The 14,805-nt window shown below is 41.9% G+C and overlaps 1 protein-coding gene across 1 annotated transcript in view; it reads right to left on the bottom strand.

Annotated features, from left to right (window-relative positions):
• Nucleotides 1–1,231: 1,231 nt before the first annotated feature.
• Nucleotides 1,232–14,805, bottom strand: part of LOC141787387 (uncharacterized) — a 41,986-nt gene continuing 28,412 nt past the window's right edge. Inside the window, exons 30-44 of the mRNA XM_074665678.1 lie at nucleotides 13,876–14,047; nucleotides 12,394–12,632; nucleotides 12,052–12,235; nucleotides 11,326–11,539; nucleotides 10,120–10,307; nucleotides 9,966–10,035; nucleotides 7,575–7,693; nucleotides 7,439–7,470; nucleotides 7,181–7,349; nucleotides 4,083–6,145; nucleotides 3,402–3,500; nucleotides 2,966–3,094; nucleotides 2,831–2,870; nucleotides 2,599–2,719; nucleotides 1,232–1,518 (exon numbers count right to left, since the gene is read on the bottom strand). Of these exons, the coding sequence (XP_074521779.1) occupies nucleotides 1,314–1,518; nucleotides 2,599–2,719; nucleotides 2,831–2,870; nucleotides 2,966–3,094; nucleotides 3,402–3,500; nucleotides 4,083–6,145; nucleotides 7,181–7,349; nucleotides 7,439–7,470; nucleotides 7,575–7,693; nucleotides 9,966–10,035; nucleotides 10,120–10,307; nucleotides 11,326–11,539; nucleotides 12,052–12,235; nucleotides 12,394–12,632; nucleotides 13,876–14,047 (4,044 nt within the window). The 3' untranslated portion in view covers nucleotides 1,232–1,313. The remainder of the gene's footprint in view (nucleotides 1,519–2,598; nucleotides 2,720–2,830; nucleotides 2,871–2,965; nucleotides 3,095–3,401; nucleotides 3,501–4,082; nucleotides 6,146–7,180; nucleotides 7,350–7,438; nucleotides 7,471–7,574; nucleotides 7,694–9,965; nucleotides 10,036–10,119; nucleotides 10,308–11,325; nucleotides 11,540–12,051; nucleotides 12,236–12,393; nucleotides 12,633–13,875; nucleotides 14,048–14,805) is intronic.

Genomic DNA, 14,805 nt, shown 5'->3' with positions numbered 1-14,805 from the left:
TCACAACAGTGACAACCTTCTGTATAACCTGTGTCTAGTACTCACACTCCTCATTAAACTGTCTCCTGAGGTTTGAGTCCACTGTCCTACAGCCAGCTGTTTGGCAACCATGGCCCTTCTGTGAACTTTGCAGCTTTCATTTTCACCAATACAGTTTCAGTTATCAGATTACTCAAATAAAAAGAAAGGATCCTTGTGACTTCACGAAGGTCGAAATCTCGCGGCCGAATGTCAATGACCTATTTTCAGAGGCATCAAATCTCGTTCTAGAATATCACAACAAATAATATAATATCTCATTTTTTGAAAATTCAGGGGATGTAAGGTCTTGTTTTCAAATTTATTATATTATATGTAAGTATTAAATCAGGGATCATCATGATATGTCGCCTTTAAATCTCTTTCACAGATCATTTTCCATTTGTGGGCACCAAATTCAAACTTCTTTTTCCCTGACATTTTGCACCTGCCAATCAATCATAGAGAGACATGCCCAAACACTAGCAATATATTCATAGGTCAGTCCAAAGGTCACACAAAGAGCCCATGCTGGCCATGTGCAATTCGAATCAATCAGCAGCCACTAACGTAGTATAACAAACTATTAGCTCACAAAGTCTCACATAGAGTGGTGAACTTCATCTCAACTGTACAATTTAAAGCAGAAAGTAAAGGTCAACGTATTTGAATCTTGCAGCCCCAACAGCCATAGCTGTAATAATACTGATGTTACATTGTATGTCAGTATGACCATTTAAATAAGAATTCACTTTGTACCTTCTCCATGAGCTGCAAACAGATCCCGAAGAAAAAAAGATGGTTCCCTAACATGCCAGGTATGTCATGCTAAGGAATCTCAATGCTGAATTGTTGACATGCCTAACTGCCCTTTCTGAAGAGTCACCTTAAACCTGAGTTATGATTTGATGCTAGATAAGATAAAATTAAAAAGGACTTTTTTTTGGATTATAGCTTTCACATAAACATATAAATGAAATCACATTAATGTTTTAGTTTTTCTTCACAGAGTTGTGGCTCCCTCTATGATATTGATTTATCCACAAAATGCTGACTGCAGCAGAGAGTTACAAAACACACTCTTCATTAACAGAAAAAAATGAATGTCCACAGCAGTGTTGACGTTGCAGATACATGAGTTTAATAATGAGTGAAATATAGAAAGATTACATCACAGTCTTACGTTATGATGCAGAAAAAGAAATTGGCTACAAATACGAAAAGCTTTAAATGATGAAGAGGTCTAGGTCAAGTCATAAAAGGTTCAGTCCTGTGTTCAGCAAAAAAATGGGAGATCAGCGTCTTCTACGTCGCTTCAGTGGAGCATTTTTAGTTCCCTCAACACACTCTGCTTTGTTGCACTGACAGCTCTCCACGATGGTGTAGTTGTGGGGAATCTTGGTGCCATCTGCACATTCAAGCTCCACCTTTCCTTGGCTGGTGGTGGCTTCTCTGCAACATTCGCACTGGTGCATCATAGTGTTGGCAGCAGCAGAATACCTGTGAAAAAACACACAACATTATTAACATTATTATTTTCTGTTGGTATTTTTAAAGGCAGCTTAAGACTCACCTTTTTTTATTAGGCTTTTAACTGATTTCTTTTACTATCTTATTTCTCTTATTTTACTATTATTATGCCTTTAATTATTTTCATTTAATTTTATTTATTTCTATCTATATTATTTTAAGTTGGGGGATGTCGTCCTGGAGATCCTTCCGACCTGGGGGACTGGGGGAGGCTCTGCACTACGTGTGGAGTATGCCCTGGTCTGTCCAGGCTGTGGGGGTTTAGTCTCTGTGGTTGCAGACTACAGTGCCTCTCGGTGTGGATGGCCACCCATTGGTAGCTTCTCTTCGCATGGATCCTTAGTGCCATGCCATGTTACCAGTCTATTTACTGTGTTTGTGAGTGCGAGTGTGGGAGTGTTGGGGTCGGGTCTATATGTGGGGGTGGGAGGGACGGCCTTTCATTTTATATTGTTTTCTGTGTCGCTATTTTATTTCATCTTGTGAAGCACTTTAAGTTGCATTTTAATATGTATGAAAAGTGCTACATAAATAAAGTTGGATTTGATTTGATTGTTTTCCCACAGTTTGGTCAAATGGCTACATTCTGGTCACAGCTGATGAGTCCACCATTGTGACACATCCAACATTGAATTAAAGTAAAAGACAAAAAGATACAGAGAAACCAACAGCTGGAACAAGCGGTGGAGAATCAGTCATGTTCCTGTCAATACCTGCATGTCATTTCAGACCCTCTGCGAGACACTTATATTGATGTGTATGTAGATATGTGTTACCTTTGAATGAGTTTCTATTCTTGTCAGGGGAAAAAAAAAGAAAAGAAAATAAGACCCATAAGTAACAAAGTGCCCCATTAAGGACTGAATAGCATTTCTTTGACTCTGGTGAGCTAACCTAGGTGTGTTGAGCCACCTTCACAAAGATCAAAGGGAAGTTAACTAAACTTTTAAGGAAACTAATTCTCTCTTGGGAGACCTGCACATTATTTTTCAGAAACATCAAAAAAGGTTAAAACAAACTTCAAGTTCTGGAAGAAATAAATCGACTTACATGGACATGCTTCCACACTGACCAGCACAGTATGTCATGTTGACCGGCTTATTGCTCTTGCAGTCGTTCACCTTGATGACCTCCTCCTTACTGAGGACCTCACAGTGACTGCGCACCTTGCCTGTAAGACACAACAACTGTTCTGTTCATGGTTCTAACATGCTTCAAGAATGACACAGCTATGTCTCCTTGACTGGGAGTTATTTTGGACATTGAGACCCAACCAACTTACAGGATTTGCAGCATCCACTGGCGTCAGTTGTCTCAGTACCCTGGAGGAGAAAGACACATATGTTGTGTGTGAGACACAGGCAATATGTTTTCAAAGAGGTCAGGTGTGTCAGATGTAGAGGTTTGATTAACTCACAGGTTCACAGTCCAGAGGATTGAAAGCAGGACAAACAGTCTTGGTCTCCTGAGTAATAAGCTGTCCATTGATGTTGGCGCAGGTATACTCCACACACTTTTCCCCAGGAAGAGTAAATGTTTCATTGACCTACACCATGAGAAAAAAAAAAACAGAAACTGGGTCAGATGAACATGTGATAATCTTTTGTCTTCATAGCCCAGATGCGAACCTAACCTGACTTCAATGAAACTATATTTTAGCTTAAGAGAAAATGTACCAATCCTGATACAATTAAATGCAACAGAGATAATGTAGATAGTTTCTAGCATTTTTCTTACATTTTTTTTAGTTCTTTCAACTTTCTGTTAAAAACTCAGTGTCATTCCACTGAGGCTGGCAATCTTAAATATATGATGAAAAAAATGTGAGAGATTTCCACAGCAGCCAAACTGACCTCAATGATATGGGTCCTGTTGTCAGGTGCGACAAGGAAGCAGCTCTTCTGGACACACTGCCCACAACACTTGCCTGGTTCAGTCTTGTATTCAAAACCCTGGAAGCAGAGTATTACAGAGTGAGGGAGATGTGACTGTTTTTGTCCAGCGCCTGTGCATTTTGAATAAGCATAGTTTTGTCATAAAATGACTGTAATGATGATTATTCATTTAAGAGCTGTGCACACAACCAGCGCTGAGGAGGAGTCCTTCAGCTTTTTTCACCTGATTTAACAATGTCACCAGTAAAATGAATTAAATTAGAGTGGCCCTGCCTCTTTGAACATTCTTTAAGACATTGAAACTAATTCTGAGGCAGTTTTGTCAGTTTCTGATGCAAAAGGTAGATGATAAATTGACACTTATAAAAGGGGAAAATGCCACTGCATTTAAAGTAGTCTGAGTGTCCTCACTTCAACACTGCTGCAACTCTAACTACAACTAAGACCAGTAAAAGTGAACCTTTTAACAGTATTCTCAATATTTACATGTACCACTGTTTTGCACTGTGTAACATAATTTCACACGATAAAATGTTTTGTTTCTTTGTTTGTCATGGCTGATATGCCCCTGTTAAAAGACATAGAGATTTCAAGGTTACAATTATTTGAATGCAATTGTGAACAAAACGGGACACTTACTTCAGAGCAGTTGGTGTTGCACACAATTGGGGTGCAATGGATGATGTTCAGTTTGGTGACTGGATCCATCCTTGGGCCACAATAACACTCCTGGCAAGGCCCAGGTACAAAAGGCTGTTCAAATCCAGATGTTGTGCTTGCAGGTCCACCAGTTGTTGTTCCAAATGGTTGTCCAGCACCTCCAACTGTAGTTCCAAAAGGTTGTCCAGGACCTCCCACCGTTGTGCCAAATGGCTGTCTAGCACCACCAACTGTTGTGCCAAATGGCTGTCCAGCACCACCAACTGTTGTGGCAGATGGTTGTCCAGCACCTCCAACTGTTGTACCAGCAGCTCCAGCTGTTGTGCCTAATGGCTGCTCAGCACCTCCAACTGTTGTGCCTGAGGGTTGTCCAGGAACTCCAACAGTTGTTCCAGCACCTACCACCGTTGTTCCAGCAACTCCCATTGTTGTTCCAGCACCTCCAACTGTTGTGCCTGATGGTTGTCCAACACCTCCAACTGTTGTTCCAAATGGCTGTCCAGGACCTCCCACTGTTGTTCCAAATGGCTGTCCAGCACCACCGACTGTTGTACCTGATGGCTGTCCAGCACCTCCCACTGTTGTGGCAGATGGTTGTCCAGCACCTCCAACTGTTGTACCAGTAGCTCCAGCTGTTGTGCCTAATGGCTGCTCAGCACCTCCAACTGTTGTGCCTAAGGGTTTTCCAGGAACTCCAACAGTTGTTCCAGCACCTACCACCGTTGTTCCAGCAACTCCCATTGTTGTTCCAGCACCTCCTAATGTTGTGCCTGATGGCTGTCCAGCTCCTCCAACTGTTGTGCCTGATGGTTGTCCAACACCTCCAACTGTTGTTCCAAATGATTGTCCAGGACCTCCCACTGTTGTTCCAAATGGCTGTCCAGCACCACCAACTGTTGTGCCTGATGGCTGTCCAGCACCTCCCACTGTTGTGCCAAATGGTTGTCCAGCACCCCCAACTGTTGTTCCAGCTCCTACCACTGTTGTTCCAGCACCTCCAACTGTTGTGCCTGATGGCTGTCCAGCACCTCCAACTGTTGTGCCTGATGGTTGTCCAGGACCTCCTAATGTTGTGCCTGATGGCTGTCCAGCTCCTCCAACTGTTGTGCCTGATGGTTGTCCAGGACCTCCTAATGTTGTGCCTGATGGCTGTCCAGCTCCTCCAACTGTTGTGCCTGATGGTTGTCCAGGAACTCCAACAGTTGTGCCTGATGGTTGTCCAGGACCTCCTGCTGTTGTATCTAAAGGCTGTCCAGCACCTCCAACTGTTGTGCCTGATGGTCTTCCAGCACCTTCAACTGTTGTGCCTGATGGTTGTCCAGCACCCCCAACTGTTGTGCCAAATGGCTGTCCAGCCCCTCCCACTGTGGTTCCAGCACCTCCAACTGTTGTGCCTGATGGTTGTCCAATGCCTCCGACTGTTGTGCCTGATGGTTGTCTTAAACCTCCTGAAGTAGTGCCTGATGGTTGTCCAGCTCCCATTGTAGTGGTGCTTGATGGCTGTCCAGCACCTCCAACTGTTGTGCCTGATGGCTGCCCAGGACCTCCTGAAGTAGTGCCTGGTGGTTGTCCAGCATTTCCCACAGTTGTACCTGATGCCTGTCCAGCACCTCCAACTGTTGTGCCTGATGGTTGTCCAGGACCTCCAACTGTTGTGCCTGATGGTTGTCCAGCACCTCCCACAGTTGTACCTGATGGCTGTCCAGCACCTCCTGAAGTTGTGCCTGATGGCTGTCCAGGACGACCAACTGTTGTACCTGATGGCTGTCCAGCACCTCCTGAAGTTGTGCCAAATGGTAGTCCAGAACCTCCCACTGTTGTTCTAGCACCTCCAACTGTTGTGCCAAAAGGCTGTCCAGAACCTCCCACTGTTGTTCCAGCACCTCCAACTGTTGTGCCTGATGGCTGTACAGTTCTGCTCACAGTCGTTCGGAATGGTTGACCAGTTTCACCAGGTCTAATTGTTGTGCTGAATGGTGTTCCAGGTGTAGTTGTTGGCCTGAATGGTGTTCCAGGTGTAGTTGTTGGGCCTGAGGGTGAACCTGGTGTTGGAATTTTTGAACCAGGCTGAAAAATACAGATTTATTCTCAATATCCACTCAGAAAAACTGGGTTGTTAAAACCAACATCTTTTCAGTTTGTGACTGTGCATTGTCAACAGCAAGAATACATTTTGAAGATGAGACTAGACATCCCAGAATTCCAGTTCACAAATCCCTTATTGAGCATTATCGATTACTTTTTAGCTCATGGTTCAGCAGGCAGCTTGTACATTTGTATATAGTCCCCCCCCCATGATTTATTTTGCATCTGAACGCTGTCAAAATGTGTTTTGATATCTAGACTGTGAACTCACCATGAATTCAGTGCCTTCATAGATGCATACACCTTTAGGAACTGAAAAAGAAATATGGAATATGTGAGAGCAATTTTGATTTCAAATTGGAGGACTTGAATCTTATTTTAAATCAAAAGTTTTACAACTTAATCTCCCTTTAAGACTATAAAGCCTTTTTAAAGATTTTCTAAATTCTTAAAAAAAACAGAATAAACTAAAAACAAAGCTTCCTTTGTCACCTTAAAAGCCTGTATCTAACATCTGTTATGGAGATCTCTTACAAAACATTCTTAAAAGTCTGAAATTATTGCTGTTTTCTACAAATGCACATAAAGTTGCCTTTTTCACAGCTGATTATTCTCTTTTAATGGATGCAGTCTGATGGAGTGACATACCACAAAGATAAGACTGGCAGCAGATGCCTGGTCTGACAACAGGTTGGAAGCCCAGTGGGCAGATTATTGGTTCAGGACACAGATTCACATCACATTCTGTTGGAGAGAAGAAAATAGGGAGGTTACGACTGTTTGTTGTTGTGTTCTCTAATTTGAGTTCATTCAAATTTTCTACAGCCAGTCTTATTTTTTATTCAAGACAACCCAAATCTCTGGCTGGTGGTGGTTGGATGGCGTCCAAGGGAAAGCAACTGCAACTTACAGAGAGCAGGGCTGGTCTGAGCCTGCACCCATACCCTCTCGCTTACGCTGGCATGCTCATCACATCTACTTCCAAAACTCACCACATTCATGTGTTGAGCAGCAGCCGTCTGTCTTGGTGACCAGCTTCTGTCCAGGCTTACTGCAGTCAGGAATCTGCTTTGTTGGACATGGAGCCGGCTCACACTGGACGCTCATAGAGTCCTTGTCACATTCACAGATGTTGCAGCCACTGGACCATGTCTCACCAGGCTGGTTAAGAGAAAAACAGACAACAGTTCAGACACAGCTTTTCTCTGAGTAGTGTACACAATGTTGTAATTACAAGGCAGAGCTCTCACTGTTTTTGGTCTTCCATCAGGTCCAACACAATCTGAAATTCAAACAGAAGCTATCTATTAGCTGTTGTGTCAGCTTGTATGGGAAATATTTCATGACCTCATCAAGTGATTCTTTATATTATTTCAGTTGACTCACTGCAAGAGGGAACGCATGTTTCGTAGACTTGGTTGAATAAAGTGGTGCCTTCTGGACAGAAGCAGCCCTCCTTGGTCACGTTACTGGCTGTGTTTTTGGTGTTGAACTTATTGTTGTATCTGGCATCAGACATCAAATGAGCAGTTATTAGATCATTAACACTTTTAAGGTATGGCCAAAAAACAGGAAAATTAGTGCTACTATTCACTTAGTATGAAGGTACAGTGATTAACTGTTTACCAGATAACTTAAATTTATCCATCTGTGCTTCTGAGATATGGATAACCCTAACTATGTGAGTGAAAATGACTTCCATTTGGAACAAAAGCTTTATTGGATAAGAGAACAGGTTTCAGAAGAGTGAGGGAATAAGCAAAATACTCAAACACCCAAAAGATTGTTTTGATTCTCTAAATTTCTAAAGTTTAGATGCTTTGCAAAAGAATGCTGATATGTGATGGGGCATGTGCGCAAACTTTTTCATTCATGGCAGATTTTCTAGAGCTGATAACTGAGTAAAACGTGGATCTGAAAACAGATTGAACACACTGTTTTTTATTTTCCAACTCTGGGTGAGAAATTCTAATAATGTATGTGATCCTTGTTTGTACAGTATGTCTCTTTCAGTTCTCTGCCATTTCATGAAGCACTCTGATTGTTGACTGAATGGTCTGAGGTGTAAAACATAAGGTTGTGATTCTTCAAACACTCAAGGTTTAGTACACTCAACAAAAATATAAATGCAACACTTTTGTTTTTGCTCCCATTTTTAATGAGATTGACTTAAAGATCTAAAACTCATTCAAGATAAACAATATTACCTTTTCTTTCAAATGTTGTTCACAAATCTGTCTAAACGTGTGATTGTGCGTGCTTTTGGTTTGCTGAGATAATCCATCCATCCATAATCCAGGTGTGCCACATCAAGATGCTGATCTGACATCGTGATTAGTGCACAGGTGTGCCTTATACTGCCCACAATAAAAGGCCACCCTGAAATGTGCAGTTTTTTTTGCTTTATTGGGGGTCTGGGGACTCAGAACCAGTCAGTATCTGGTGTGAACACCAATTGCCTCATGCAGTGCAACACATCTTCTTCGCATAGAGTGACATGTCCGGTAAGTATGCTGGCCATGCAAGAACTGGGACATTTTCAGCTTCCAAGAATTATGTACAGATCCTTGCAACATTTGGCCGTGCATTATCTCTGAAACACGAGATGATGTTCATGGATGCATGGCACAACAATGGGCCTTAGGATCTCATCACGGTATCTCTGTGCATTCAAAATGCCATCAATAGAATGCACCTGTGTTCTTCGTCCATGACAGATGCCTGCCCATACCATAACCCCACCACCACCATGGGCCACTCGATCCACAACACTGACATCAGCAAAGCCCTCACCCACACGACGCCACACACGCTGTCTGCCATCTGCCATGAACAAAGTAAACCGAGATTCATCCGTGAAGAGAGCGCCTCTCCAACGTGCTAGACGCCATTGAATGTGAGCATTTGCCCACTCAAGTCTGTTACGGTGACAATCTGGAGTCAGGTTAAGACCCCGAGGAGGACAACGAGCATGCAGTTGAGCTTCACTGAGACGATGTCTGACAGTTTGTGCAGAAATTCTTTGGTTATACAAACCAATTGTTTCAGCAGCTGTCTGTGTGTCTGGTCTCAGACAATCTTGGAGGTGAACCTACTGGATGTGGAGGTCCTGGGCTGGTGTGGTTACACATGGTCTACAGTTGTGAGCCCGGTTGGATGTACTGCCATATTCTCTGAAACGACTTTGGACGGCTTATGGTGGAGAAATGAACATTCAATACATGAGCAACAGATCTGGTTGACATTCCTGCTGTCAGCATGCCAATTGCACACTCCCTCAATGCTTGCAACATCTGCGGCATTTTGCTGTGAGACAAAACTGCACATTTCAGAGTGGCCTTTTATTTTGGACAGTATAAGGTTCACCTGTGCACTAATCATGATGTCAGATCAGCATCTTGATGTGGCACACCTGTGAGGTGGTATGGATTATCTCAGCAAAGCAGAAGTGCTCACTATCAAACATTTAGACAGATTTGTGAACAATGTTTGAGATAAATGATAATATTGTTTATCAGGAATGAATTTTAGATCTTTGAGTCCATCTCATGAAAAATGGGAGCAAAAACAAAAGTGTTGCATTTATATTTTTGTTGAGTGTATTTTCATGATGAATGACAAATATTGAATTTCAGTTGAGAAATGATTTAGATTGAACTTAGTGCTTTCCTGGAGGCAGTTCAAGTTTATGGAACTGTTACGTGGTGTTTTAATGTTCAAACTTAGATGTATGTAAAAAGAAAAGAGATCACACCATTAACACAACACAAACTATACCTGTCATTGCACGTTGGCTCTACAGCGGGGCCACAGGCTTTGTACACTTTGTTGTCTGGACACTTGTGCTCTGTAAAATGTAAATATAGTTATATGCAAATTTTGGCACCACACACAACAACTAGTGTTTGACTAGAAAGACCATGGTACTCACCACACTGCCCATCGGTAGCATTCCTCCAGTCAATACAGACTCCTTTTTTAGCACACTCATCAGCATAGGCCTCCAAGCTGGAGCAGCTAGCATTTATACCGGTGGGTTTGGCATCGTCACAGATGTCAGACCGACAGGATTTCACAAATGGGCCAGGGGGGATGACTGAGTTGCACGGTTCGAATACACTGGTAGAATAACAACAAATCAGAATTTTTGTTAGAAAAAACTTTCCTCAGGATTCTAACAAATTAGATGACTCGCAAAACCATGCATTGAAAGCAGACGTTAGCAAAAGACACTGTTTTGGCAAAAAAAGTGCTTCCAAAGAGTTGGTGCACCCCAGATTGTACAGCATGACATCTTGTACATCTGAGCTCTGGTGGTGGTGGCTTGTATTTAAATAAACAAACAAGCACACATTCATACAGGGCAAATTATCCCTATTTGATAGAAATGATCCCAAACACAAAGAGGAAACTCTGTCTCACAGACACTGGTGCCATAAGCCACGCACGCTTAGAGGGAAATGGATTGATTGAAAAACTGCTGAGGTTTCTGGTATGCACCTCAAAACTGATGAAGGACATCCTGTTGGTGACAACAACTTCAGTTTACTAACAGACCAACAGAATCATTTGTGAGTGCATCAAGTCAGTAAGATGGTGCAGACCGGGGTCACAGGTCTGACTCAGAGGGTATGTCTCAACCCCCCAAAAGGCCTGCATGGCATCCCCTCTCTTCTCACCCCATGTCTCCCTTTGGTGGTCCTTTGAAATAAAGACGACTCAAGGATAGATCAAGAGTTTTCTTCATCTGAGCACGTCATTTTTCAGTCTTGATGTTATTATGGTTGCATCACTTTATGATGACTCTTTTTCAAATGTCCACGAAGTCTGACAGCCCAAACCTATCATTTCACACCCAACACCTTAAACTGTGCAAGTGCTGAAGTAATTCAAAGGGATGAATAGGGATATTAGCCAGATACTATGGATTTTAATTTGGGGTTTATAGGCACTATCTTTATGAAATGGTTGAGTTTTTTTCAAACTGAGCAACTGAAATATTTTGTTTGAAAGATTTTTTAGAAAAGACCACATTTGCTTGATTCTTAGTATCTACCAGAAATGTACTTTCTGTACCCAACAGTTTGTTTTAAACAGGCTGTTCACTGTTGGAGGCTGGTGTTTTTAGATCACTAACCTGCTTGTCAGGAGCTCACAGATGGCAGGTTTACATGGATGCTCTGTAGTTGTGGCTGGGGAAGTGGGCTTAGTTATCGTTGTTGTCTGCGGGGTGGTGGTGGTGACCTCACAGGGTGTCTCTGAGACAGCCCAGCTGTCTGCGGAGATGGTGCAGCTTTCTACCACTCCATTTGGAGCGCGACAGTCATTGGCCTGATTGTTGTCACAGTTTCCTGGAAAAGAAAGAAAGACAGAAATTGATGTGTGAAAAGAACTCTGAGGTGACTGGCTTTTTTAAGGTGATGTTAAAATAAAGCTGATCAAAACGTGGGAACACTCTGATGACCGGTGATTTGTGTATTCAACTCTGTATACATGGGCACAGTTTTATGAACTGTAGTTATTTTTATCTCCACGCCATTTTCAGGTTTGTGTCCACCTTTAGTCTGTTACACTTTACTATATGACCCCAAGTCTTAGTTTGGTTTCACTTATCCTCAGTCTGTTATTGTTTTTATGTGCTAATCCCTGAAGTAGCCATCTGTACCATCAGTTTGTGGACGTGACTCGCAATGTTTAGCGCTTTACATGGGTGAAAAGACTAAATAGGTATCATATAAATACAAGTCCATTAACCGTAACTCCGGACTGCATCTATTTGATTTCTTTTTCGGCTTTTTATGGCCTGCTGTGCTTCCTTAAGATGGTTAAAGAAAAATAGAGGTAAGATGTTCTGCTGACTCACCGCACTGGCCCTCAGTGTTGCCACCAAAAAGAGATTCAGGAATCTCAATGCTGTATGAGGATTTTGTATTCGTAACTTTTGTCTTGATTTCAGGTATTTCAAGAGTGATCTGCAGATCTGTGCCGGTGAGGAGCAGGTCGTCATTGCTGAATGCGGGATAGATGCGTTTTCCATTCACGTACACCTGTTGGACAGGGAGAAACACAGTCAGGACTGACTTTTCCAATGTTAATTGTGTTAGATCAGATATGTGAGGGACCTGCTGACACTAAATCTCAGAATAATAAATGAAGCAAGACCACTTCAAAAGTTTATGCTTTGAGAGTTTTGAATGTTCCTTACCACAAGGCCAGTGTCCTTCAGCTGAGTCAAAACTATCTTGTAGGATTGGAAATAAACGATGATGGCATGAGGACAGAAAGTGCTGTCTGAAGGATCACATTCTTGGTTGTCCACTAATATAGTCAGGTTGTATTTATTTATCATCTCTTTGACCAGGACGTAGTCACAGTGCTGTTTGAAAGAGTAGACTTTTCCATCAAATGTTGTGAAGTGCTCTTTACCCACAACGTTGCACACACCTGCAGGAAAAGAAGAAACACAGTTAAAACTTAACAATTAGCAGTAAATGTCACTAGAATTCCTCACATAGTTAAAATGGCTTGTTACTCAGTGGCTACTGCTCCATGCCCTTTTGATCAAGATTTCAAGCATGAGTCTTTAAAAAGAATTATCAGATTCGTCACAAGATCCACCAACAACAATTTCTAACTGGAAAGTTAAACTTGGACAAACCAGGAGGCTTCATTCATCACTACCAGTGCTACCAAACTAGTAGATCCTGGGGCTGCTGTGGCTCAGTGGAAGAGTGGGTCCTCTCTCTATGTGGGTTTGATTGCGAATCAAGGTGGATGTCTGTCTAACATGAGTCTGGTTCTGCCCAAGGTTTCTGACAAATAAATGAAGGTTCTCTTTACCAATTTAACATGCTAAATACTTCAAAGGTCTCTACTCATGGCGGGCTAAGTTGAGATCAGACTTCTGATCTTGTCTTGAAGTTGGGTTTTGAATGGGAAGTGATGAATGCAACTCACTGTGATGTAATGTACAGCACTTAAGGCGCTTTAGGGACTAGAGAAAGCAACAAACAGTCCATTGACCAAATGATCATTAAAGAGTGAAAAACTGAAGCGCTACTTGATTCGGCAATAAGTCGTACCAACAAGCCTCTGAGAAATCTTATAGACTATTAAACCCTTAACATTCCTCTGAAAATACCAAACACTTGTAAAAGGCATGGCCAAGTTAAATTAAATGCTGTTCTTGAAACCTCTGTAGTACATATAAAAGCATGGTCTTTCTGTAATGGTAACACTCTGAAATTCTAACCTCAGCATCCGGACTTGTTTTAAGTGTAGGTAGTATGTAGACACTGTAGTAAGAACACACAGGATTTGAATATTTCTGTCCTCATCTGGGTCCATTTAAACAATGTCTCACTCAGGTATATTATTTGCTCTGGAGAGACCATAGATCAACCCAGTTGTTTTAATGAGGTGTCATTCAAAAGGACTACAATGTTGACACTGTATTACTGAGATTTAAAACACCTCACAGAATCTACAAGGCTCTGTATTCAAATCAAAGTCCAGCCAGCCCCTGGGCAGGTGGCTACTGGTTTAGGGGGTTGATGCTGCTGTTTGTAGCATTGTCACTGCTTGAAAATTAGTGAAAAGTTGTATTTAAAGTGAGTTATTATTTTTAAGAACCATGCACAAAATCTCACTGTAAATACATCTTTTTTAATTATTACTTTTGACTTACATTCACATTCGTAGTGGTAACAGCATTCAGTCTCATCATACACCTTAACCGCTTGGCGTCCATTGGCACAGATAGGTTCTTCTACCTTTGAACAGGTCTTTGTTGTCGTTGTTACCTTACTTTTTTCACATGTAGCCATGGTGCAGTTTTCAACCATCCAGGACTCCCCATCCTGAACAGAGGTTTAGAAGCGGTCAGTAAATAAAACTGTGAGGTCGGACGGAACGGAATTACAAAAGATGATCCAAACATTCATTTTTTAATTTAAAATAAACTTATTTTTCTATCACTTAACATGAACTGTTATCACTGTTATTAAAATCATGAAACTAAGTCAGGTATTGGCCTGAGGATAGGCTGGCAGTCCAGGACTTAGAAATTCTGAAGTCATTAGTGAACATGAAAAAATGTACTACACATTTGGCTTATTTCTTACCTTTCTTGTTTGGTTCATGTAGATGCAGTCATTGGGTGAAGGTGTGGTTGTTGAGGTTGTAAGAGTGGTTTTGATGGTGCTGCTAAAAGGTTTTGTGGTGGTAACAGGAACTGTGGTGGGTTTTGGTGTTGTTGTGCATGGCTCAAAACTTGTCTCTATCTTACAAGATGCATTACAAAATGCAGTTGCACACCATCCATCTCCATCTGTGACATTATAAACTAAATCCCCTGTGAAATGGAGAAAATTGAAAGCAAAAGTGAATACGAGTAAAAACATTTTTTTTAAGTTAACTGGATATTGTGACAACAGGAAGCCACTCACCTGGTTGGAATGGAGTTCCATTGTGCATGCAGACACATGGTGTTGTAGTGGAAGGAAAAGAGAGGGTCATATAAGGCAGGGTAGGAGTTCTAGCTTCTATTGTGGTAAGTGGGCCAGAGGTAATTGTTGTGGTCCCGGGAAGGGTCTTTGTAATAGGGCCTATTTGAGTT

The sequence above is a fragment of the Halichoeres trimaculatus genome, unplaced genomic scaffold (genome assembly GCF_033239565.1).
Source record: "Halichoeres trimaculatus isolate MK-OKI-2021-1 unplaced genomic scaffold, fHalTri1.1 fHalTri1_scaffold_3, whole genome shotgun sequence".
NCBI classification, from domain to species: domain Eukaryota; kingdom Metazoa; phylum Chordata; class Actinopteri; order Labriformes; family Labridae; genus Halichoeres; species Halichoeres trimaculatus.
The sequence above is the reverse complement of the archived record's forward strand: the minus strand, read 5'-3'. Positions and strand labels throughout refer to the sequence as shown.